This window comes from Mustela putorius, unplaced genomic scaffold (genome assembly GCF_011764305.1).
Source record: "Mustela putorius furo isolate JIRA1106 unplaced genomic scaffold, ASM1176430v1.1 tig00003845_pilon_pilon_pilon, whole genome shotgun sequence".
In the NCBI taxonomy this organism is placed as follows: Eukaryota; Metazoa; Chordata; class Mammalia; order Carnivora; family Mustelidae; genus Mustela; species Mustela putorius.
The window spans coordinates 26767488-26795312 of NW_025421998.1; the positions used below are offsets into that span (position 1 = coordinate 26767488).

General features: G+C 35.5%; 1 protein-coding gene across 4 annotated transcripts in view; it reads right to left on the minus strand.

Annotated features, from left to right (window-relative positions):
- Window positions 1–766: 766 nt before the first annotated feature.
- PCLO (piccolo presynaptic cytomatrix protein) overlaps window positions 767–27825 on the minus strand; it is a 408014-nt gene continuing 380955 nt past the window's right edge. For 3 of the 4 annotated variants that reach the window (XM_045089734.1, XM_045089735.1, XM_045089733.1), the window contains 3 exons: window positions 8619–8753; window positions 7848–7993; window positions 768–5659 (listed from right to left, as the gene is read on the minus strand). In XM_045089734.1, the coding sequence (XP_044945669.1) occupies window positions 5519–5659; window positions 7848–7993; window positions 8619–8753 (422 nt within the window). In that variant the 3' untranslated portion in view covers window positions 768–5518. Of the gene's footprint in view, window positions 5660–7847; window positions 7994–8618; window positions 8754–27825 lie in introns of all 4 variants that reach the window. The other variant, XM_045089737.1, reaches the window with a different exon arrangement.

A 27825-nucleotide genomic window follows, 5' to 3' on the forward strand; every position in this document is an offset into this window, starting at 1 on the left:
ATTGAAGAAAATGGTGACAATAGGCATACTTGCTTTGTTTCCGGTCTCCAAGGAAGAGTCTTCTATCCTTTCACCAGCAGAGTTTTTCTTGTTTGTTTGTTTTTGGTAGATAACATTCAGCAGATTTAAAAAGTACTCCTCCATTCCAAGAATGCTATAAACTTTTTATTATGAGCGGATTTTGAATTTTATCAATATTACCCAGTACCTTATGATTTTTGTACTTTAGTATATTAATGTACTAGATTTCATTAATTCATCTTCTAACATTGAAACAATCTTGTGTACCTGGGATAATTCAACTTGGTCATGAGTCTTATCACTTTAATACATTTCCAGATCTTTGGATCTTGGCATATACATTACTTTTTTCCTACCTGAGAATGGTAACTTGGCCTTTTTTCTCCTTTGTAGCAGATTTGTTAATTTTATTGCACTTTTCTTCAAAGAATCAAATTGCTGGAAGGTCATTTTTTAGTGAGTAACCCATGGAAATAATTCTTAATTCTTACAAATATGATATAAAATAAAGTTAAAAAAAGAAAGTGGGGAGGAGACGATGTAGATTAAAAGAAGCTTAGAAAACATTTTAAAAAGAGAACAGGAAAACCACGCAAGTATTCTTGCGGATGTCAGTGATAATCCAGGAAGTAATTATCATAAATATCAGGAAGGTGGTTGCATTTAGGGTTGGGAGGGTGTTGGGAAAGATAGGGGTAAAATGGAGGTCTTATGAGATGACTGGCAAAGTTTAATTTCTTGACCTGGGTGGTGGTGATAAGAGTGTCTGACATATAATAGTTTATTAAGCTATACATTTATTAATTCTGGTTTCTGTGCTGTGTTTAAAATTTATTTTTTAAACTGGGTGAATAAATGTATTTGTGATACAATTTTCAGAGAAGATGTTATGAAAAGTTCAATTTCTGTAATAAATATCAATTTATCAAGTGGGTAAACACAAGAAGTCAAAGTTGACATTTTCAATATTTATTAGGAAGGCTGAGGCAACAGTCTGCATAAGCTATCAAGATACATCTTGTATACAATCACAAAACCAAGACATATTTTTACATAGAGTAAAACTCAAGACAGATTTACAAGCATTTTTAATACAATTCTCATGTATTTCAATTCAATTTCTACAACCTTTAGCCCAAGACTTTGTATTTGTTTGTTAGCTTTTCCAGAGAGATTTGGGTAGAACAGAAAAGAACACATTAGCAAATCACCAACACGGCATGCAACATGTAGTTAGAAACAAGACATATTTCCAAGTACTTTATTTTTTATTTTGAAATCAATTTTATTAGATTTTTATTTTTTCAGACAAGGGTTTTTTTTTTTTTTTTCCCATTAATATCAGATGTGTTTTTGTTAGGATATTAGCACACACATTAATCAGTAGTGGGAGCACCTGAGCACATCACCAACAAATATACAGACACAATCAAACGATAATCATATTCACATGCTGAATGCCAAATGAAATTAATATTTCAACTTTGTCTATTTTACCAAATGTATAGTTATGTACAGGGTAACCACTTAAGAAAATGCTCTCGATCTACAGATCAGATGAGGAATCATTTGATTAAATGATTTTGACTTAATGGGTACCTTTAATCATGACAACAACATGGCACATACAGAAAACATCAATGTGTCATATTCAATGAGAATATCTGTTTCACTCATTCATTTTTGTATCACATCGAAGGCAAGTAGTTATTAAAGAGACAGCTCATAATGATTCGTCGAGCTTTCTTTCACTTCCATGTCAAGCTCAAAAAGACGGAAACTCACTCTGTCACGTGGAGAGTTATAAACATATATATATATAGCTGTAGTTGGCTGCTTTTGGAATATTAGACATTATAGCAATGAAAATAAGCTTTTAAAAATATCATTAGTTATGATTTAAATAATAAAGTAAAAAAATACTATAAACATCTTTATGATATCTTAATGAAATGAAACATCAATCAATTAATTTCTAATAAATTGGGCACAATATAGTTTAGAATTTTATTTTACTTCACATGACCACCAACCTATTGTCACTACCACTATCAACACTACCGTCACAACCATTCCTAGTAAGTATCAATATCAGCTGGTTACCAGCTATAATAGTCCCACAATATGACTATTTTAATGTGTGTGATCCACAAAACTAATTCCACTGATATGCTGAAAATATGCATTTATTTGTATGATTAGTTACAATAGGGGCACATTAAGGAACAAAGACAATCACTGCTCCTTAGTCTTGGATACTGTTCTTTTCAACAGAAATGGTAAAGAAAGAGTTCAGAGTCACCAAAAATCTTCTTAACCTTAAGTAAAAACAGAGGGAAACACCAACTTCTCATTTATACCATTACCTATGTCTGTAATGACCATTCTACAAATCCCTGTCTTTTGTAAAAATTTACTCTGTGCTTTTGCTTCTACAGCCAGAAGTTTCTTTAGGATCGCATTTTGAACCAAGAAGCAACTCCAGTTTCTGATGACTCAATGAAGTCGTGGGGAGAAATTAAGATGCTTTTTGAGATACAGGTGTTGGAATTGGACTGATCACATATTATTTAGAGATTACAAACTGTCACCGGTAGTATTAAGAAAAAAAACTGATTCCAAAAAAAAAAATAAATAAAAGAAATGAAAAAGTGGAAAATTATGTGCTGTGATATATACAAAAAAGTAAAAAACACCAAGAGCCCTATTCGCAATTAAAAAAGAAACAGCTTTGTTGTAAGAAGGGTCATCAACATCATCCAGAAGAAATGCATTTGTTCGAGGATCAGTGTTGCATAGAATAATTCCCGTACAACTTAGGATTTTGGTCAGCTGCAAACTTGGCACACTGTGGCAGGATCTTATGCTCTCTGAAAGGGGATGCTGGTGCACAAAAATGAAGCCCTGTCATTAGCTCTCGTGATTGACCTGGCCCCATCACTGGTTCCTCGGAACAAAGGGGCACCTAGAATGAAGAGACTCCTACCCTTTCAGGTCAAATAGCTACCAAGGGATGATCTGTGTTTTGGTGGCACCTCATTTGTGTTACTGTAAAAGAACATGCAACTAGAATGAAGTCAAACCTACTGTTCATACCTCTCATGCATGCCTCTGGATGTGCATGACTGCAGAAGAGGGTCTGTGGTGAGCCAGGGTTTCCTTTGAAGGGTGAATAGCAGAACTTTTTATGTCATAAAGAGATCTTCCCGAATCCTTCCCTTCCCCAATGATGAGTGATATTACAAGCTCCCTAAAGTGCTCACTTCTGCTGGAAATATCCATAGCAACCATCAGCAGATCTAGTTGTCTCTAAAAATAAAATCCTAGCAGAATCAAGTCTTCAGCGATCCCTTCCCTGCATGCTTGCTGTAGAGCTGGATCAGTGGTAAATGACACTGCATTATCAGGGAGGACAGGTTAAAAAAATAAAAAATAAAAAGAGAGAGAAAAAGGGACTGTTTTCTCCCTCGGATTGGGGAAGTGTGAATTTGTATGTTTTTAGGAATGTAATAAAGATATATAGCCTGGAACTTATTAGAAATTGTTTTATTTTCAGTGTTTTACATTTAATCGATTCCTTTCAAATTTAAAGCATGTTTTTCTTTAAAAGTGAGAAAATTCCATATCCAATGTATTTGGAGATGATTTCTCGAAATCCACTAAAACCTCACCTTTGAATGAAGAAGCAGCTTTCAAACTCAGAATGCTCTGAGAAGCAATTTCTTTTAAGGTAGGATATGAGAAGAGTATAAGATTGGTATAATTCATTTCATTGATAATAACCCAATTTGCAAATTATTTTGATTTAATTTTTCACCTTTTCTCAGGTTCAAATTTATATTTTAAAGAAAAACCAATAGTTTTGGACTGAATACACTTCTTTTATCCAAGTCAATGCTTACCATCGGTGTGGAGGATGCTTTTGCATATGAAATTTGAAGAAATAAAGAGCTGCATAATAATTATTCCTCACTTTATGTATAAAACTATATCGAAAATGTGCTTTCTTTTTTTCCTTACAGTTCACTTGGTTTGATCATCCCAACATCCCATTAGGAAGGCCAGGAATAGGTAATTATTTTTATCCTACAAATAAGAAACTGGGAAAAAGTGACTTTAAGTGACATGTGCAAGGGGATACAGTCAGTGGCAGGACCAAGGCAGAAGCCAGGCTTTTCATCCCAGCCGAGAGCATTTCCTACAACTCCAATCTACTTCCTTTGTCTATACTACGGTTGATGTAGAAGAGGATGCTGTATTTTAATGACCTGGACATTGGTCCCTTTATTCCATACTAATAAAATAGCTCAAGTTATATTTTAATCTCAATATAAATGTTGACTTTCACTTATTTTCCCAATATTGATGAACTTGATCGCCACGATACAGTCACTAATGGAGAAAAATGGAGCACTGGGAGGAACTTGAGTTTGGTGTCAGGGTTTTCATCATACAATCAGTGTGCTAAGGACAAAAAAAAGCATCATGGAAGAGCAGGAAATGACACCAAGTTAATTAATCCATGTCACAGATTAATATGATTTGTTTGCCAGAGGAAGAATTTTCTCTTTCAATTTCAAAGGAAATATGTGGAATAACATTTATTTGCAATTCCACAAAGAAAAACTGTTCAGGCTTCCTGGAACATACCATTTTAATCTATGTTCTTTGGTATGTACATTGAAAATGTATTGGCTTAATGGTCAGTTAAGGAGATTTTGATGTCTTCAACCAAGGTTCCAATATTTCTGTGGGGCAACATTCAGTGTGAGCCAATCATAGCCTTATTTCTAGATAAATGTAATTCCATTTCCACTTAGTATTATCTTCCCTCTACATCATTTTGAATAATACAAATGTGCTTTTACAACATGAATTCCAAGGTTGGTATTGTTCCCGCTTGTAACATTTAGACAGAGAGAAAATCTAAAAGCCATAATTTCTCCATCTCCAGTACCCTTTCCCTCTGAACACAACCAACTCACTTCTAGTCTTGAATGCATACTGTAGTTGTATCCTATGTCAGAATCTAAAAACAGTAAGTCATCTGAGAAAATAAGATGAAGCAAGATCTTTAGACTTCTGAAAACTGAGATTTGTTACATCAGTTCTTTCCCTTCCAGGTTTCTTTTGCATAAATGATGAATTTTGTCTTGCATCAGGAACCATATTAATATTCGAGCAGCTGCCCGTAGCTATAGTTCAACTCTGCTCAAAGATTTGTGCCTTAAGTAATCAAAATAGCTCTCACTCTTTTCTCTTTTTCTTGAAGCAATCCAAGGACTCAAAGCTCTTTTTGGGGGGTCTCCAATATGTGAACTGTTTGAGTTTTCTTTCTGTGTTCCACAACAAAATATTCACAAAGCTTTAAGTATGTGTTTGCCTGTGGCTCCTCCTCTCACGTTTAGCCCTAAAAACACTGTAGAATCGTATCCAACTCTAGTCTTGATTTGAAATTATTTAGAGCAGTTTCTATACCCTGAGCAGACACATTTCTTCAATGGGTTTGAGTAGGACTGACCAAAAGTTTGTGCCAGTTGACTATTCTTTTTCTGAGATCCACTTTGTCAAGCCAGATACAGGCTTCGCCAATCAAGGTCTTTTTCATAAACTTCCCTCCATTAGAGAAAAGTAAAATCTAGAAAAAATAGCCAAAATTATATATACTTGCATATATTTTTCAGTCTTTTTAAAGGACATTTGATCGTCAAAGATACAACACAAACAAGAAAGGGTGAGGGGAAGTAGCAGCTATATGTGTAAGAGAACTAATCCTCATGATGTCCTCAAAAGATGTGCAGAATATTAATTAATTCACACCAGCCTTTCCCAAAGGAAAAGACACAACCTGGAGGAGATGAGAATTTTAGATGACATGCATTAACAGCTCAGTCTGACTACATTTATGCTTACATGAATTTGGAAATTAGGAAAGTTTCTCAAAACAATTTTGCTAGGAACATTTTCTGCTAGTTTCTGAAATATTAACTCAAATACAAAAGAATTATTTGAGTACAGAATAAATAAGAGCTCACGAGGCAGATAAAATGCAACATTAATTTTATTTAACATTCATTTACTGGTGATTTTACTATGGTATGCTCTTCCAAGATGATTTGTCGTATGTAGAACTTAACGTTAGCTGAACTGCCATAGGATTTCAGATTCAAGACATTTTTTTTTTTACTCTTAAAGAGGAGTTGAAAGGAAGATGGAGAGCATTAGTGGTGCTAACCATAAATCCTTCACAATTCTCTCTTGTTCTCTCTGTTTTCATAATCTCCTTTAAAGAATTCATCTTCCTTCTTGGTTAAAACCTTACTTTTATGCTTCTGACTTCAAAATCTGCATTTCTAGTTATGACTATCTTTTCTGGCCTCTGGTTTTGGGATTTCAGATGACAAGGTAGGTTTTCACTTGGATCCTGCTTTCTCATCAAATGTATCACCTTTCAAACAAATGTGTGATCATTCTCCCTCAAGGTCCCCTCTCCAACTACTTAATCTCTGTGGATGACACAGTTGTTCATACAGACTCCAAGGTATCCTTTACTTTTATTATTATTATCATCATCATCATCATCATTATTATTATTATTTCTTTCTACTCTAATGTCGGTCAATGCTCTCAACACAGTTTTAGCTTGGTAATATTTCTTATATTTGTCTTTAGTGTCGGCCCTTAAGTGCCAATACCATAGTCTTCTTCTCCCTTTATTTTTTTCATCTTTCCTCCTGCCTCCTTTTCCCTCTTTCATTCCTTGTCCCTACATCTACTGAGGACACAACTCTGCACCAGCCTTGTATGGGGCTGTAGAACAAAGAGCAACAGAAGCCAGGCCTTGCCCTAGAGAAGAAGAAGGTATGGAAGCAGTGACAGGTAAGTATATAAATAATTGTGCAGCATGGATCAAGCTTGACAGCCCAATAGGTTAAGCAAAATGTCATGTGAATAAGGTGTGATGAATTGGACCTGGGGTCCTCAGTAAAGGGCTGAGTTTACACTGAAAGATTGTGGACAGAGGGATGAGTGGGGAGAGATGGAGAATAGTGAAGGGGAAGAAAAATAGGAGCAAAACACTGGAGGCTTAACCTGATTTGCAAAGATTGTGGTGTGGCTGGAGCATAGAATGTGTTGGGAAGTATACAAGGAGATGAGATTAAATCAGTATAATCAGGGCTCACCTTAGAGGAGTATGAATGAGGCCAGGTATTGGTGAGTCACTGAAGGGTTTTAATGGAACATACTAGTCAGTGTTGTTATCTATCTACCTATCTGCCTACTGACTTTTAATTCAAGTATACTTCACATGCAGTGTTATATTAGTTTCAGGGGTACAACATCATGATTCGGTAGTTCTATACATTGCTCAGTGCCCTTCACAATCAGTATACCGCCACCCCCTTCACCTATTTCATCCATCCCCCACACCTTCCTAGTCAGTGTTTTTAGAAGATACCTCCTCCAGCAGTGTGATGGAATGAATTAAGAGGGTAAGACACGGATGGCATGGAGGGTGGGTATACTGCTAAAATGATCTGAGTAACAGAGATGAGGACTCGAAGAAGATTAGTGGCAGTGAGCATGGAAACAAATCTATATAAAATAAACTGCGTGGTCAGAATAGAGAAGACTTGGTAGCTAACTGGATGGGGGAGTGAGCTGTGGGATTCTCAAGGGCCCCCGGAAAGACACCTCTAAGAAGTCATTAACTTGTAAAATATCACAGACTGTAGGATCGGTAAACACATGTTAAATAACTGAATGGAAAACAAATCCTGTACGAACAAAAGTTTTAAAATAGTAGCAGTATAATATAGAGTTACCTGAAGAGAATGTCCAGCAGGACTGAGGCTGAATCTAAAAGTTTCATTGAACGAAGGCTCTCTATCATGTCGGCATACTCTCGTTTTTTTCTTGATCACCTTTTTTTGGGTAGAGATGTTCATCACATATATTTTTACATATAAATCTGAAAATAAGAATTCAGCTTGTGAAGTGTCCATGACTCATACAATTTTCTATTGAAAGAATTACAATTGTACACTGGGAGCTCTCCTATATTTTACACAAAGCCAGCAGATTGTGCTTGATTTGTTTCAGACAACATAAAGTGATTAAAAGATACACCAATTTTCTTAGCAATTCGTTTTTCCTGTTGCATGGTAAATACATTACTTTAAGTTTATGTGTTGAGAAATTCAGCCAAAAAAGTAGTAAAATATCAACTTGTTCTGTAGAAGAGAAATTCTTTTTTTTTTATTTTTAAGATTTTCTTTATTTATTTGTGAGACAGAAGGAATGAGCAGTGGGGAAGCACAGAAAGAGAGGGAGAGCAAGAGAGAGAGAGAGAAAGCAGACCCGCTACTGAGCAGGGAGCCCGACAGAGGGCTCGATCCCAGGACCTGGAGCTCCTGAGCCGAAGCTTTAACCAACTGAGCCATCCAGGTCCCCCAGAAATGAATTATTATTTTCCATTTTTCAGATATATCTGGTGTACAGCCCAAATTTTACTCTACATTTTCCAGATTATTTAGGAAATATTGCTACAGACTTCCTAGATATATGACACAGCTCATTATCATGAAATTAGATACCTGGTAAGTGATCGGGAGATTTAAATTTATAGGTGATATTTCTGCACTGGAGAATCTCAACTATTAGTTGTTCACCATCCGTCTTCATTTCCTTCTTCAATGCAATCTTGATTTCTCCCATTACCTGAGTTTTGACTGAAAGAATTTAATAAAAGTGTTAAGGAATATGAAATAGCTATTAAATGTTTAATTCAATAATCCATTCATACATTCATTTATTGTTTATCAAGTGCTGAACACCTTACTGTATCCTGTGGATACACAAATGAATAAAATACAGTGAGCCCATAAGAGGTGTAAGATCTCTTGGGGAGACTGATGAATTACACACTTTCAGCAAAGTGTCTTAATATAATGACAGGCTAGTAAACAGGGAGGTATGGAAGAAATTTGAGTCAACAAATAATATTTAACTGTAGATTATTAGGTAAAAAGAGGAGACTACAAGAAGACAGATATCCATAAAAATAATATAATTTTAATATAATCTATAGAAAATCAGTCATGTGAAATACAGGAGTTATTTGCTAACAATTTTTCATTACCAGGTTTGCACAGGAACATTTGCTATCACAACTAAATGTCATTATATGTTCTTCCTACTTCCTTTCTTTTCCTTTATAAAAGAAATAGCCAACGAGAATATAGTAATGAAATTACGCAAGGGAAAATACCATGCGTGACTAAAATGAATCCAATGTATTTCTTTCAAGAGTTTATCTTGGCTCTTTGTATCACTGAAGAAGATATTCATGCCCGGTCATGTTCTTTAATGATTTCCCCCCTTCTTCTGTCAATTCATTTTATGCACCCACTTCCCCAGTCGCCAACAGCTATTTTATTTCCTATCCTATCCAGATAAGCACTCTGTTAGGAAAAATGATTATAACAGTGAGCCAAGACACACATGCCTATCAGTTTTACAGCATGTCCACCTAGCTGTGGGAAGAAAGACTTAACGATCGTTTTCAGCAATAAATGTAAAATTAGAAAATGCAGAAAGGTAATGAAATACAAGAGCATGGTTCCAAGAGAGCCTGCAGAAGTACTGCTTGAGCTGAAACCAGAAAGATGAGGAAGAGTTAACTAGTTGAAATAGATTAGGAACATGCTGCAGAGAGGGAACGTGTGTTCACAGGAGGGAACATTATGGGACTGAGGAACTAAGTGTATGTTCATGTGTTTATAACATATTATTAATTGGTACCATTGGTACCATGTTAAGAATTTGGTTCCTATATTAGGACAGGAGGAACCTATCGAAGGTTTTTAAGTTTGGATATAGATCACTTGTTCTCAGACATCTTGGTTTCAGGCTTCTTTTACACTCTTAAAAAAGTGCAGGGTCCTCAAAGAACAATTGTGTGCATTATAGCTATCAACATTAGAAATTTAATATTTCTTTTTTAAAAATATATATATATTTATTTATTTGACAGTTGTATTCTGACATTTTTAAGAATAAAACTCAAAATAGGTGGATGCAGAGGGAGAGAAAGGGGAAAGTAGAGTGAGATTTTTATATAGGTAACAGGTACATAACAAAGGATGCAACTTAAAATTGGCAAACCAGATGGTAAATGGTGAAGTAAGAACAAGAATTATAAGTGGTATATATAAATAAATATATAAGTAAAAAGGAAATAATTCAAGCAAAGATACACATCTTAATTATGGAATTCTTTTTCAAATTAAAGACACCAAATTGAAAAAGAAATATAATAAATACACACAATAATTATAAAACAAAACACAGAGTTGCTATCAAACGTATCGATCATATCCATAAACATGATTAGGTTTGGCTAGCCTATTTTAAAAAAGACTTTCAGACTGGCTCATAAAGCAACTTAACTCTATGATAAAATTTAGTTTTGGTTCAAATAGTGAAAAATACATCAACCAAAAGCATACCAGGTATATGGAAATGATAAGAGAGTAAGGGTTGAACTGTTATTATCAGACAATTTAATTTAGGGCACAATTCAGTAAATAAGACAAAAAGGGGCATTTGATCAAGCTAAGGATAAATAATTCCTGATGAAGATACAACAATTATGAGATGTATGTACCACTTAAATAAGACTGAAACTACAACATGACGTATGAAAGTTGTAAGGAGATGTGTGAGAATAATAGTAAAAGACTTCTATACAATACTTAAAATACAAGACAGGCCACGTAGACCAAAAGAAGCAAAGACATAGAATATTGAGACATTATAGTCAGCAAAGCATATCTCATGTCCATTTATTAAATACCACACCCTGATAATAAGGAATATATATTTTTTCTCAATTATATATGGAACATTCCCAACATTGATCACATACCGAGTTACAAAGGAGATATCAGTAAGTTCTATAAAAGGAAGGTGTTATAAACATTGATCACATACAAAAAGCCTTCCATTGAATAATTCTTGGGTGAATGGCAAAAATACAATGAGAAAGGACAAGAGTTCTGAAAAATAATGATAATGAAAATAACTCCGTGTCAGAGTCTATGAGGGTTAAAGTAATGTTGAGAGGAAAATGTCAACTTTAAGATTGGCAACCCTGGCTCATCACTCAGAAGATCTGAGAGTTTTGGTAGAATCAGGAAAAACGTCCTAGGCTCATTTCCTGGAGCTCTAAGGTGAAGTAAGTGAAAAACCCAAAGCAGTGACTATCTTCTCCTGGGAATAAGACATATCTTGGCTTGGTGGAGTGAACGCCAGCATTAAAAACCACATTTAATCAAATGCAAAAGGTAGGGCAAAATCTCATCAACCAGGCCAGCAAATTTGTAGGTGAATCAGCACCCTGCCTTTCCTTCAAAGCCATACAGAAGTGGAAAGAACACCATCTCTCAAACCCACACCTGGGATGGAGAGGAAAAAGAGGATTCTCACTATACAGGTAAGGAAGGAGCCATGGAAAATTCACTCCCACTATTCAATAGAAGTTGTGGACAGAACTGAAGACATTAATGAGTGTGCAGGAATAAAAACAGCAGGACGGATCTTTTTCTCTGGGAGAAATTCACTTTTATAGGTCACATTCCTCTTTTCCAGCCCTGAAAACCCCACACGCTAAGCATGTGGTATTTGTTGCTGTTTTCCACCGTCTCCTATGGGACAAAAGGTAGAATTAAGCTTGCTAATTACAGTGCTCAAATCATCACATTGCCTGCTTCTTTCTTGGAAGGTTAAATTCACGCTCTTCACAGTATGGTACTTGTGAAGTTCTTGGTAATTTTCTCCTGTTGGAAGACTGTTCCAGCTTGCTCTTTAATGTTTCTATTAAAGGAAGAAATGGACATGCCCGCTGAGACCACGTTAACTGTGAGTCATCGCTGTCCATCACGTCTGCCCTTTCACTCGTTCCAAATGCCTTTGTCACCTGGAGCGGCAGCGGGACGGCGGCAGAAACCTCCCGTGCACTGTCGCCACAAGGGGGCAGCAGCTCCAGATCAATAATCAATCTTCCGCTGGAGAAGACATTTGTCCTACAACAGGATGCATAACTGCGATTTGAGACTAGAAAGAAGGAGGAAAATAGAAGGGGAAGGGATGAAAGGATGTTGGGAGCGTAGTTCAAAAACGAGATGCCAAAAAATGGGGTTACAGTGCTGAAATACAAATATTTGTATTTGTATTTTAAGACGTTCAGTCAATTAGGAACATCATGGAAAAAAGTTGAATAAGATAGAAATCAATACTATTCACAGAGAGTGCAGAAAGCCCGAGGATACTATACAAACGAAAACAGAGAAAAGAAGGAAGAAATCAGCGATAGATCCGTGGAACTGAGAAATAGGAGGCAATATAATTGATGACGCAGAAAAAGGAAATTCAAGAGACTAGAAAATCACATTTACTTAAAATATAAAGGTATTTATCTGAAGTAACAGAAGAGTAAACCTATGGATCAAAAGAGTATCCTGTATTCCTGGTAATATTGATTAGGTGATGCACTGATATATCCCCATTTAAGCGACTTCAAAAATATAGAAAACATTTTTTAAAGGGACCCGGGGGAAGAAGTCCCCTGAATGAATACAGTGATAGACAAGAAAAAGCAGCTTTTCCACAATATTTAAAAGCCAGGAGCAGAGGAAATAGAGGTTATACTAATAAGAGAAAGGAAGGAAGGAAGGGAGAGAAGGAGGTTAGATGGAGGGAGAAGGGAAGGAGGAAGGAGAGAAGAGAGAAGGAAAATAACTTAATGAAATCAAAGAGGAATGTGGAAGAAAGTGGAAGTGTGCTGATTTCCTTTAAGCAGAGAGTTAATGAAATTTAAAATTGGAATATGGTACTGAAAATCACAATTGCTCAATCTCCTAATATTTTCCATTCTGCTTCTAGACTTTGGGAGATCTTTTATAAGTGAATAGGGTAAAATATTTATTGAAATTAAACTATTTCACCATGACCTATCTCCTTCATTAAATTCAGAAAAAAACAGTACAATCATTTTTTGACAAAGACCATGAATAATTGAATTCTATTAAAATTGTTTGTGTCCTTCTATCTCTTTAGCTGAAGTGCTCCAACAAAATATAACTGTCAAACTGACTTATTTTTATCTTGCACAGCTTTCTTCTTTCACACTCTCTGTGCTTTATTCTCCATTAAGATATGCAGTGCTCTTCTCACTTTTTTCCTCAGAAAAAAAAAGTGTGTGTGTATGTATGTGTGTGTGTTACATACACACACACAGAGATTATCTTGAAAAACGTGTAAGTCATTTATACACATGCTCTATCTATACCTCCATCTGATTTATATTTTTAGAGAAGAGCATTTTAAGAAAACATGACCATTAACAGAACACAATAATTCTTTCACAACAAGAAATTAGGTCACTATAACCCCCATTTTATAGGTATGAACACAGTGGCTTAGTTGTTTTAAGTAACTTGCCAAATGGCTAAGGGTTTCAGGCAGGACTTTAATCTACATCTTCTGATTTTAAGTCCAGCGCTCTATGCTCTTAAGAAAATGTTTTATTTTCTTACACAGTTTTTATACTTTTAACTGTGATGAGCACTGAGAAATGTGTGGAATTGTTGAATCATTGTGGTGTACACCCAAAACTAACATAACATTATGTTAACTATACTTCTAAATAAATATATAAATAAACAAACACATGTATGAATAAAAAATGTTTTGTTTTTTGGAGAACAGAAATGCTCCACGTCCAACATGGGGCTTGAACTCAGGACTCTGAGATCAAGAGTCACATGCTCTACCAACTGAACCAGCCAGGTACCCCTTACTCTGGGTTATTAAAACCATAGCTAGGGGGCGCCTGGGTGGCTCAGTGGGTTAAAGCCTCTGCCTTTGGCTCAGGTCATGATCCCAGGGTCTTGGGATCAAGCCCCTCATCAGGCTCTCTGCTCAGCGGGGAGCCTGCTTCCCCCTCTCTCTCTGCCTGCCTCTCTGCCTACTTGTGATCTCTCTCTCTGTAAATAAATAAATAAAATCTTTTTTTAAATAAATAAAATCTTTAAAAAAAATAAAACCTTAGCTAGAAGTTATTGTCCATGTGTATACATTACATCAATTACATGGGTTGTTTACATTAAACAAGAAAATGGCAACAACTAATTCCTGAAATATTCACAATTGTATGAGATCCTATGGAAACCATTTGAACATACAAAATTATTTTAAAAAGTGACTATGGATTGACAAAATCTTTTTTTTAACATTATCATACCTGAACTACTAAAGAGCACAATAGTATAAATCGAGGTTTACTCTTTCTCAGAATTCTAAGACATCTATTGCAACCTGAGCAGCTTTTGTCAATGCAAGACCATTTTAGGCAAAAAGCTTCTTTAGAGGCATTTTTTAATGAACTGAAAGTGAATAAAATGTAAAAAAGAAAAGAAAGGAAAAGGGCATTTTGTAAAAGGAAAGTTTGTGTAAGGGAAAAAAAAGCATAGAATGAATAAAATTCTCATCAACACTTCGGTTTCCTTGCAAATTTCTATTAATAAACACTATATACCAATGCCTCAGGTCACAGGTACTGGCTAGTGAAGTCTGAATTGGTGTTAGGTAGGATTCATATTTAGCCCTGAGAGTCTGTCACCTCGGAATTTGTTACTTAGCTCCTATCACCCCATTCCGAATCTAAGCAAAGTCCAAAGTGGAATTAATGTAGAATTCAAAACCAGGAAATCTGGATGGCATGCTGGTCATTAAATAACTCTGTCTTGTACTTCCTCATATTGTAAAGTGATGGCATATAATAAGATCATTTATGAACTATTTATAATATCTCAGCTTTATAGGATAATAAATTTGTGAACATTTTCTGATAATATCTAAATATGATTTAGTCCTAGCCCTTTACTAAACATCTTTTATTCTAAATAATATTTTCTGTTTACATTACAGAAAGTCTTGTTAATGTCCTAACACCTGTTAACAGCCAAAATGGTGATGTATTTTCCCTCATGTATAATTGTACTTTCCTTCCTTTCAATTGTTTCTATTCTCAGTTTCAAATCTAAATAATGAATTTTTTAAATGCAAGCTTAATAAATGCATTGTTATATATATATAATCCCAATATATATCTATATCTATATATTTGTTAGCACAGGGCCTGAAATGCTAACTACTCAATGAGCATTTCTTCTTCTTCTGTCACAACAATGATACAATGAAGGATCAGTTCTAGAAGAAACAGTTTACACTTCACAAGCAAATCTATACCCTTTGGTCAATTGCTCAATTTACTGAGAGTAAAGTAACAAAACAGAACATCTCAAGATATTCATATGAGTCAATACTTTTAAAATAGAAATTTCTAAAAAAGAGAGTCCTTTTTTTCCACTTTGCTGAGCTTGTTAGAGAGAGGAAGCAAGCTCACTATAATCTGTTCTATTCACCACCCTTTCTCTGTCATTTCCAAGCAGGTATATTAACCCCACCTTACAGTCCATAATAATTTTACCTTCCATATTGAAATTATTTCTCTCTCTTCCAAAAATTCAAGGTGGTACTTGATAATTTGGACTTAGTACTCAATAATTATCTGTAACTGGCACTTCTCTTTTCTTTACCCCATGTCTTGAAGTAGCAGGGAAAGCTACTAGATCTTTCGCTACCTCTGGTAACCTTATTTGCACTGAATGTTCTTTCCTGGAAAATCATTGTTTCTCAAGCCATTGATAGGTTTTAAACTGAATTCTCAGAAACATGTCTTCTGAGCAAAGGTTCTTACCTCTTACCTCATTATATGTAGGATTAAATAGAAGGGGTGAAAAACCACAGGTTTTGAAGATTTATCCTGGTAATTTAATGTTTGAAAAAGGGAAGCAAAAATGGGACTAACTTATTTAATTTTATAGTGTATTAAACTCAGTTCCTATTACCTTCACTGTAAGATCTCATGAAGTTGACTCAACTTATCATATTGCTCAGACAATGAAAATGACACCATGTACCCGGCTCTGTTGGTTGCCTGACAATTTTCCACCTCTGTCTCACAGATGACTATAAACGCTTAGATCTAGAACTTTTTCCTCACACATACTATACTAAGGAATTAGAGAATTTCTAAGACAGGATTTGTAAAACACATTGTGATCAGATGTAAATATGTAAAATTTTTTACAATAAAATTCAATGGACTTGGTTTTCAAGAAAAGATGGTTCTTCAAACCAAACATATCTCCAGAAATACCATTTTCTACTCACAGTTTAAGTATACAGTAATCCATAATCAAGAGAACAATATTATAACACTCTGAATGATGAATACCAATGATATAATGCAAACTTTGTCATAATATCTCATTTTTCCTCAAGCATGTGAAATAGAAATATTTTTAACTTCACTTTCAAGAAAGGAGACTGTAAATTTTAGGTAGACTAATTTGCCAAAAGTCACATAGCTAGATTAGATGTTTGCAGCAAGACAGTCTAAGATTATTGACAAAATGGTCATAATAGATTAAGTGATAGTGATTGTGTGCCAAAATTTTGTGCATGCTTGTGAGCATACATGGGGAGGGGGAAAGGGACCTGGGGATTGAGGGGACTCAAGATATATGGGTTCTGTACGAGTTCTGTAAGCTTTCATTAAGCTTTCTTGGAAAGACAAGGAACAGTCAAGAAAGGGAATAAATGCTTACTAATTTCCTATCCAAAGCCTTAATTTATGAACTAAACTTCTTTTCTTTATTAAAAAAAAATTTTTATAAACATATAATGTATTTTTATCCCCAGGGGTACAGGTCTGTGAATTGCCAGGTTTACACACTTCACAGCACTCTCCATAGCAGATACCCTCCCCAGTGTCCATAACCCCACCCCCCTCTCCTGACCCCCCTCCCGCCAGCAACCCTCAATTTGTTTTGTGAGATTAAGAGTCACTTATGGTTTGTCTCCCTCCCAATCCCATCTTGTTTCATTTATTCTTCTCTTACCCCCCTAACCCCCCATGTTGCATCACCACTTCCTCATATCAGGGAGATCATATGATAGTTGTCTTTCTCTGATTGACTTATTTCTCTAAGCATGATATTCTCTAGTTCCATCCACGTCATCACAAATGGCAGGATTTCATTTCTTTTGATGGCTGCATAGTATTCCATTGTGTATATATACCACATCTTCTTTATCCATTCATCTGTTGATGGACATCTAGGTTCTTTCCATAGTTTGGCTATTATAGACATTGCTGCTATAAACGTTCGGGTGCACGTGCCCCTTCAGATAACTACATTTTTATCTTTAGGGTAAATACCCAGTAGTCCAATTGCTGAGTCATAGGGTAGTTCTATTTTCAACTTTTTGAAGAACCTCCATGCTTATGAACTAAACTTCTTATTATATGTAGGGAGTTAAAATTAATTTGAATGGCAGCAACGTATTTGATTTATTGAACAACTCTTGTGTTACTTTATGTAATACTCTACAGTCTTTAATTGCAAGGACTGTGCCTTATTTACATCCTTGTCTTATTAGCCCACAGAAAAGGCCTCTAGTCCCTATTAGATGCTTAATGAATGAATTTATAAAATATCTCGCATCTTTACAGCAAACCTACAAGGTAAATATCATTTCCACATACATCTGAAGAAAGAGATTTCTTAGGTCTGACTCGATCTTCCCTCTAAAGTAGGCTGAGGCCACCAAATTGAGATATTTTCGGATTTTTTTCTCCTATAGTTTCACCCAAAATAAATGCTTTTATGTCAGTGTATGAATTTCATTCTCTGTTTACATATATATCCAAGCCTCTATTATTCAAAGCTATGCGGTGATATCCTAATACATTTTCATGTCTCAGGGCTTAGTGGGGACTGAGGGAGGAGGCATTTTGTTATGTTTTCATTAATTTTTCTTTTCCATGGGAGACGAGTTCTGTAAGCTTTCATTAAGTCCTTTATTTGAAATAACCCAGATTCAAAGAGATATTTTATACAATAAGGCAAGCTTTCAGGCCTAATATGATTTAAGAGTTCTATGAAAGTAGGACAAGCCTGCACATTCTCTCTGTGTTCTGTTACATAAAGAAATTCTTTCTTTCTGAGACAAAGCCAGAAAGAACATAATTTTAGGAGGAAAAAATAGATTTTTTTTCTGATTGATCTTCAATGTTTTTGGCATTTTTTTTGTCCTTTTGGTACATGTTTCTTAGTATTCATTTCACTGTGACTGAAAATAACCAGAGCTCTTTTTAAAAATTTTAATTGAAATCTTCCTATTATCTTGTATGAGACCAAAAAAAAAAAAGAAAGAAAAGAAAGAAAGAAATTTTGCTATTAGAAAAGAAAACCTGAAACTTAAATGGACATCACATTTAAAATGTTTGCAGTTTTAAAATTTCTCTCCAAAGTCTCACGAAAACAAATCCCAGGAGGAGTGAAATAGGAGAGCTTGTCAATGGAGTAAGGTTGGTGAAGTTCTTTTTCAGAGGAGAGTCAAGTTCAAGAACACCAGCCTGACTTCCTGAGTCCACAAGACCTTGGTTAGACTCTCATCTACCTTGTAGATCAAAAACATGAAGTTGCCTTGACCTTTGATCTAAAAGTAGGTATATAAACCCCAGGAACAATGCTGGACCTATGTATATTCTCCCAATACAGAGAAACATTAGCATCAAAGAGTAATGAATTTAGAAAATAAAACCAGATAAATAATGGTAGGGAAGCCAGGAGCTCCTGTGAGGAAAAAGTTTGTCTGTGTAAGAGTGTGAAACTACCAATTAACCACAGAACAACTTCGACTTCTCACAGGAGTGGAAGGTGACCAGGAGGCCAAGTAACCTCTGAATAAACCTGTGACTAGCACCGGAAGTGTTAAAGGAGGGTCAATTAATTACGGCAATCAAATGTTTAGGTTGGCCCACCAAGTTATTTATGTCATCTCTGCCTTCTGTTCTTTAGTCAGTCCTAACACCCTTAACATGGAGTCATTTGATTCTCCTTTTGGTTTTCACTGGCTCTTCAGTTTTTCACTTTTTTTCCCTACTACTGGAACATATAGGAAGATCCTATAAAAGTCTTCTTTGATCCTGTGTTTTTCCCAGCTATCACTTTATCTCCTTTGTGGTTAACTGTGACGCAAGCGAAAAGAACAAACTAGAATTCCACCTCAACTATTTATTCTCAACCCACTTTTGCTAGATTTTCTTTTATGTCTCTCCCCTCTTCATTAGTCTTACCCTACTTTGCCCTGCGAAGAACCCTTGAACTCTATCACCTGGATTTCCTCATCCTAAGCTTCCTCTGAGGTTTTAGCAGTGAGGAGTCAGCAGGCAGTGTGAGGGTAGGATAGAAGCTGAGTTGTTGATTGCTTTTGACCTATCCTCATTTGCTGGCTTGATTTGCAGAGACTGGTGCCTTGCTACAAAGGCTAGAGCTCCTGCCCAGAATCTCTTGTATCATGGCGGTCATACTTGCTGGGTTCTGGTGACAGACTCCCTCTTCACATCTCGTTCAGCTCAGGGGTAGAAGTGGCTCTTTCCTGTGGCCAGTCCTTCACTCTTTCACCGTGCCTTGGTGGGGTCCCTTAACCTCCACCACTGTGCACACAGTCTTTTCATTAAACTCTTTTAACTACGTCATTTGAATGTGTCAACTGCTTCCCTCTAGGGCCTCATGGCATGTCAGTTACTGCAGATTAAGTTAGACCATAATCCAGGGTTTTGTTGGGTTTTTGTTTTTAAGGAGAAATTGTCTATCCATGGAATAGACCCATTGATTTGTTGACATATATTCCTGGGCTTCTGTCTATGTGTTGTATTCTCTGCCGCTGTTCCCTTCATCTCGCACAAATACCAAACTCTTTCTATCCTTATGTCCGAATACCTAGCTGGGTAATTTCACGCTTGCATCAGTCAGGATAGATTAGGTTCTGTTAAGTAAAAAACAGAAACTGAAAGTTTGTTGAAACTGAAAGTTAAAAGTCCTAGGCTGATGGGACAGTCACCAGTCTCCCTCTCTGCTGACTGTCATTCCTGGAAGAGAAGAGAAGTCCTCAAGTCTCATACCAGCAATTTAACGCTCAGGCTGGGAATGGCGTACATCACATCCAATCACCACTCATGGGCTAGAACAAGTCAAAGAACTCCTTGTGCCACAAGGAAGCCAAACGGTCTGGGAGTCAGAGAGATGGAGGTTATCATGAGTAACTCTAAAGGGCCTTTTTTGCCCCTCTTATTCAAAGTTGACTTGGATATTGGAGGTTCTCTGTTATTTTACACTAATGTTAAAATAAGTATACCAAGTTCCTCAAAAATACTCAGCTGGTAACTTAACTGAAACTCTATTAGATTTCTATTTTGTTGCTTAACTAAGAAACATGGAATGACTCTATGTTTAGCCAGAATTTTTTTTACACCCTTTAATAGAATCTTCAAGTTGCTTTTATTTTTCGCAGTTATCTTAGTTATTTTCTAGTTAACTCCAAGATAAGAAATTACAGTATTATGAATAATGTTGTTGTATATTTATGTTTACGTACTGGTGATCTATAATAATTATCAGTTCTAACATTTATCTGTTGGTTCTGTCAGATTTTCTACATACATATGCATTCAAATTGAAATCAAATAATTTTTTTTCCCCTTTCAATTGTTGTACCTCTTATTTTATTTTCTTCCATTACGCAGGAGTCAAGACCAATGCTATGTCAAATTTAGTAATGGTGCTGGACATCCTTGAGTCTGATCTTCAAAATCATGCACCAAGGGGCACCTGGGTGGCTCAGTCAGTTAAGTGTCTGAAGTTTGATTTTGGCTCAGGTCATGATCTTAGGGTCATGAAATTAAGCCCTGTGCTCAGCAGGGAGTCTGCTTGAGTTCTCTCTCTCCCTCTGCCCCTCACCCCTTCTGGTGTGTGCTCACTCTATCTCTCAAATAAAAAAGCCCCCAAATTACTCCTATTTGTAAATTGATTTAAAAGAATACATATATATAATCTTCACAAAATTCAGGTTGCGCCCTACCTTTCCTAATTTGCTAGGAATTATCAAAAATAGATGTATATAGTAACTCAAGTTAATGAAACATTAACGTTAAACATTAATGAATTTATAAAGTTTATCTATCATTTTGTCATGAATATAGTTTTCTAATTCTACATTATTATAAACAAAGCTGAAATGAACATTTATATGAAACCCTTTACACATGGATAAAAGAGTTTGGTTAGGATATAGTACAATATTTAAGATATGTTGGAATCATAGGTTTCAATAGTATACAAATTTAGTTGTTATTGTCAAATTGGCCTCCACTTTGTTTTTTTTTTTTAAGATTTTGTTATGTATTTTATAGAGAGGCACAGCGAGAGAGGGAACAGAAGCATGGGGAGCGGGAGAAGGAGAAGCAGGCTTCCTGCAGAGCAGGGAGCCCTACGCAGGGCTCAATCCCAGGACTCCAGGATCATGACCTGAGCTGAAGGTAGAGGCTTAATCCACTGAGCCATCCAGGCACCCCTCAGTATATATTTCAGTATATATACCCCTCAGTATATATTTCATTTTGCACATTTCTGCAAATTCTGGGTTTTCTCAATGGGTTTTAGAAAAACAATAAATGTGTGGATACACACATGCATACTGGATCCTGATCTCCTTGCTTTATACCCACAGCAAATACTTGCTGTCCTATTGTTTTGTTATGTTTATTGTGACATTTTCTTGAATCAAAGTTTATTTTAATTATAATATAGTCAAGTTCATTAGCTTCTTACACTATCATTTTGGTTTTGTGTTTTTACAGTTCTTTTGTATTTTGCCATTAATTAGGAAGATAGTCACTATTTACATCTGAAAGTTTGAAAGTATTACTTTTCACTTTAGACACTTAAACCATCCCGAGTTACCTATTTTTTACCTATTTATTGCTTTTTATAGTATAGGTAGGAGTCATCTTTTTTCATGCTGGCAGCCAATTTTCTCTGAATTATTTATATGCAGTACAATTTTTCTGTAAATAAGTTTTCATATACACAAGGACATTTTCTGGGCTATCTGTTTGGTTTTATTGGTCTACTAGATTATACTTCTATATTACCATATTTTATGTACTATAACTTTGTGAGTAATCTTCCTACTTTAGCATTTTTATTCAAAATCTTTTTGGCGCTTATCTTTTTTATATGGATTTTAGGATCAGCTCTCAAAATTCCATAATAAGCTTTTGTTATTTAATTGAAGTTTCCTGGTATTCACATATTAACTTGGGAACAAATGCAATATTTATGGTATTAATTTTTACATCATGCTCTCTTTTCATTTGTCTTCTTTTATGAACTTTAACAGTATTTTGCATTTTTCTCATAAAGTGCTGAGTATTTTGTTAGATACTAGTTATTTCCTGGAATTCTAGATTTTGTGCTGCTACTAGGAAAAGTCTCTCTCTTTTTATCCTGTTTCTGAAGTGGTCATTACAGCTGACATAGGAAGGCTATTGTTTTCTTCCTTGATTTTTCTATCAATTTTGTCAGACTCTGTCACCATTTTGCCAACTTTATTTTGAGTAATAATGGCAAATTTTCTATGAGATTTTACTTTAATTATATTTTCTCTATATATAGCATGTAGCTAGAGATGTTTAATCTACTTGAATTAAATTCATCTTTTATGAGGTAATTTAAATACAGCAACAAGAATTAAAGGTGATTTGGAATTAGTTCTACTTTCTACTTAATTTCTTTTTTTCCTCCTTTCCATTCTTTCCCTTCTGCATCCTTAAGAATTGTTTTTAGCTATAAGAAATAGGAAAACTTAGAATGATTAAACAAGAGAGACTTAGCTTTATAATATAACAAGAAATCCAGAGATAGACATAGGCTTGCCATTACAGTACTGAGTTTAGGAACTTGGGTTCTTTCCACTTCCTATTATGTTATTTTTAGTATTCATTTACATCCTTTTTGTTTAACAATTGCAAGATGCATGCTACATACCCAGACATCATATCCACCTTTCTGATACCATAATAAGGGTGATTGAGAAAGCAGTTTAATATCACAAGTTTCTTGCAAAGATTAAATGAGCCTAGCATATTTAAGTTCTCAGTAGGTTAATTTATTAACAGTTCTAATGTACCATAATGGAATTTTTCCTTAACATCTAATTTTTGTAAGCCTTGTGTCATTCTGGACCCTAAGTCCAGACAGTGTAATATACCACATTTCTCTGGCAGGAAAGTCACATTAATAACTCCAGAGGGTGTTGTTTACAACTGAGTTATGTTAACAGTGCCTCCTGGAATTGGGCTGTGCACATCCTGCCTGTCTGTACATGGGTGGCACTGACCTGAGGCTTCGCTAGTAAATGAAATACTCAAGATTATTCATATTTTTGATAATTATAAAACACAATTACTGTTAAAGTTAAAATTATTAAGAAGATAATTTAGTGACCTGTCTTAAAAGAACATGAAATGGAATATTCTATGGACTAATTATTGTGTCTTGTGGACTAATTATTGTATTAAAACCCAGCTAGAGTTAGGTAGTTGCTGGGGGTCCATAGAAAGGCTTTCTGCTAGAGTGACCAGGTCACACTAAACAGTGGCTGTCAAAGATGATCCTGAAGATGATGGTACCGTTGGTTCGGAGAGCACTTGGACTGGGAGGTTCTCGGGGGGGGTGGTGGGATGAAAACCTACAACTGGGTAGTTGTTGAGATGGAAAAGAGGAACTAAAATAGAGGAGGTATAAAATATGGGAGAACGATTTTCCCAGGTGAAGAGCAATGTTCTTTCCTTCTATCCTCTTACAAAACTCAACTAAACTAAAAAATCAGACATACTTTTCCCCACCAATAAATTTAAACTTAAAGTTTTGAAATTTCTTAAAACTTTGCTGTTGAAATTAGTGAAGCAGTATTCTTAATAAATTAAAAATTGTATTTTTTAAGTAACATCATATTGCATATTTCCATAACATACCTCCATGTTATCATGTCTGCCATGATAATAATTCAATCCAGATTAATCTTAGATAATATTTTGGCAGGGAAGGTAATTAGTCACTCCTTAATTGATAAAGATATGATTTTTAAAAAGCCATTTTTTCAATAACATGATCATTCCATTCTCTTAATTTATAATATAATTAGTTTCAGGAACATTTCAGTAGAATATCTTATTTTGAATATATCTAAACATTTTATCAAGGAAAAAATCTAGGAAGAAGAAGTTTATTAGTTAATGAAACTTAGTTAAATGAGAGCTTCATGTATCAAATCAAATGCTATAAAGATCTCAATCTGAGATTGCTAATTCCCATTTCCAAACTCACAAGAAGAACACATTCTGAAAACAGATCCTATTTCGGCTCTAAAACATCCAAAAACTGATGAGCAATGGTTCATATTAAATTTGCCCAGATAGCCTCACTGCTGACTATATAAAAGCAAATTGTAATTGGCTGAGAAATATCACAGCAGTGTCAAAATCAAACTAACCTGCACGACTTGACCTACATTTTGACCCAGCCAATACATCATTAACTAAAAGTAAATGAACTCATACTATCAGACTATCAAAAGTAACAAAAACTTGAAGAAAAAGCTATCTTTCTTGAAAATAAATTGTTAGCAAATGGTTCTGACTTCCCTGGCCTCTTGCAGTAACTGAAATCATTTTAAAAGTACTTTTTGTACCAATTAAAACGGAAGCCGAACAGACGCCCCTGCTTACTCGACACAGAGACACAGAATATGAAATGGATCCAAACACCTCGGGATTGAAGACTGAGGACTGATTCAGGCCCTTCAACCAATATCCCTGTTTCTCTGGTTTAACGAAATATTAGTGACTGAGAAAAAGAGTTTCAAAAGGTAAACACAATATCCTGGTTAATTTTAGAAGAGGGAGTATTTTGATAAATTCCATTTCTTCTACTTAAAACAAACAAACAAACAAACAAACAAAAAAAACCTTCGTGTTCCCAGAGAACTTTCTAAAATGCATTGATCAATATTTATGCACTTTCAAATATAGAATTGTAATTTCTTTTGGTTAAACCTGCTTTCAATACCTTATGGGAGCATTCTGAATTTTTTATTTTCTTGTATAACATCAGAGACATATAAAATAAAAAGTACTGAACCAATCCCCTCACTGTTTTTAGGATACAGCCTGGAATTTCTTAATTAAAAAACCAAATCAGTCATCCGAACTTGTTTGCCAGTGATTTTCACCCTTCACGTAGGCTGCCCTGCACACATGCTAACACAGTTGTCAACGTGTCAAGGGATCTGAACCCTCAAGTTTTCCGAACGACAGAATCATAACCCTGGATGTGTACAAAGTTAAGAGAGCAAAATTTCAGTGTTCAACCTCATTCAAACTCCATTTTCCTCTTTTAATTCATCTTAAAAATGTTCTCTGAAGTGCATACCATATGGCCTTTTAAGACACAATTTCTTTCTTTAAAATTCTGTGAAGCACAGGTACACATTTTATCGTTTCCCCCACACTTTTATGTTATCACTTTTTGCCTGACCTCTGTTAACACGTTCAGTTTCTCCTTCTGAAATCACAGTTTCTTCTTCTGAAATCTTCTACGGGAATCACTATGAGTTCAGTACTCAACAACTGATCGTTGACAGTGACCACAGTCACATCATTTCATCTCTACTGCGCTAAAGCTGCTCGATTTGCATTTTGATTCTGAATCATTTTGAGAACGAACGCATTCCCATTTGTCTTCCTAGAGATCTCCCAGAGCTGTCTATCCACCTTTCTTCCTGCTGTTGTCCCTGCCTGTATCCAGTCCTTCTCACTTCTTACTTGGACTTTTGAATCGCCTCCTAATGGGTCCCCGACTGCAGATGTGATCACTTAGAACCCATCCTTCCTGGCACCAGACCCGATCGAGTCATTTTCCTCTTAAAAATCCATCTACATCTTCCAATTGCCTATCTACGGCGTAGAGTTTAAATTCCTCCTGACAGTGTCTGATGTTTCATAAATTACCTGAGCCGTGATTACCTTTCAAGCCTTGTCTCCCTCCAGCCTAAACCTGCTGCCATCACACAGAAGCACCCGTAGGTTCACCAATAATACATATTCTTTCACCATCTGAAGGCTTTGAACATGAAACTTCCTCTTACTGGAAACCACACCAGCCCTCCTCCAGTTACACTTCTTACTACATTTATTTCAAGAACCATCTACAAAAGCATTCCCTGCCAGGAAGGTTTTCTTTAGCCAATCTAAAGCAAAGTGCCTTAATATTCAATGTACGTTCCCTTCTATTATAACTCTTCTCCTAATTGTTCATAACATATCTGTCTTCCCCAGGGCACGGGTTCTTTCTGGGAGAGATTCATAATTAATCATCTTCCGCAGATCTGCCAGGGCTTTGTGAAAAACTCAACACAACCAATGCAGAATTACCATACTTTTAAGCAGACTCTGTAGTTTTTTTAATGTCTTTTTAAAAATTATTTTTATTAACAGATAATGTATTATTTGCCCTAGGGGTACAGGTCTATGAATCATCAGGCTTATACATTTCACAGCACTCACCACAGCACGTACCCTCCCCAGTGTCCACACAGACTATGTAGTTTTTAATGGAAGCAATACCATCACTCTGAGTTCAGTTTTAGGCTGGTAAACTCCATACAAAGCTGTACATCAACATATATGATTAATGTCCCTTTTAGAGATGTTTGCATACAGCAGGCATGTTCAAAGAAACCTAAGTTTTAAGACTATCACAATATTTTTGCATAAATATTAACTGAACGTGACAACTATATTTCTAGGCTTGCTTTATACTTCAGACTCTCTGAATCTTGAGCTCTTGGTTCAAAAAATACTGAACGAGTGGGTATTTTGTGCAAATCTCTGTGCTAGACACTGGAAATCATAAGTATTATATCTAATTGAGAGAGTTATAAGAATTGAGGCCACCAGTTTTTTAAAGATACCAGCAGAGGGCTTAGCAAGCAAATGGCAGTGTGTGATGTTGTGGTTCTTCTGGTTGAAGAGGTTGTGTTGATTTTTTTAAAAAGATCAGGTAGAACACACACATACACACACACACACACAGAGAGAGAATACAGAGATATAGAATATATATAGCTATATAGAACATAACAGATACAGAATACATATATATATCTAGATAGGGATATATGGAGATATATAGATAGATAGATAGATAGATAGATAGATATATCAGCAATCATGTCACAACCACATATGTAAGACAAAGCTCTGCTACAGCTTCTCAGTATTCCATAATACCAATGACAGTTTCTGGACTTCAGAGGGCAATGTAAATTACAGAATTCACAGTGGTGTGCTATTTTGAGGGCAAGTAAGCATCTGCTTTCAAGAATAGTCTAAAATTGCATCGGCTTGGTACAGGAAAATACTGAAGTGCAAAAGATGACTTAATAGACAGCAATTCTTTTTCAAAATAAAAGAATTAAACAGGTGAATGCTTTTTTTCCTGTAATTTTTATCACTGCAAAGCAAATAGCATATATTGATATTTTAGACATTTAGAAAAGACATTTAGACATTTAGAAAGAAGCAGTTTGTACTTTCCTCAGAGTATGTTATCTCAGGTCTGTGTTACTTCCTTATCTGTAAAATTGGTTCCTTCAGGGAAAGTGTTATTTGGTTGAGCAAGGACTTCTCTGAAATGTGCTGGTCTTTTTTCGGAGGGGGGACAAAAGTTAGTTCTCCTTTTTATTTAAATGTAAGAAGTTTTATTT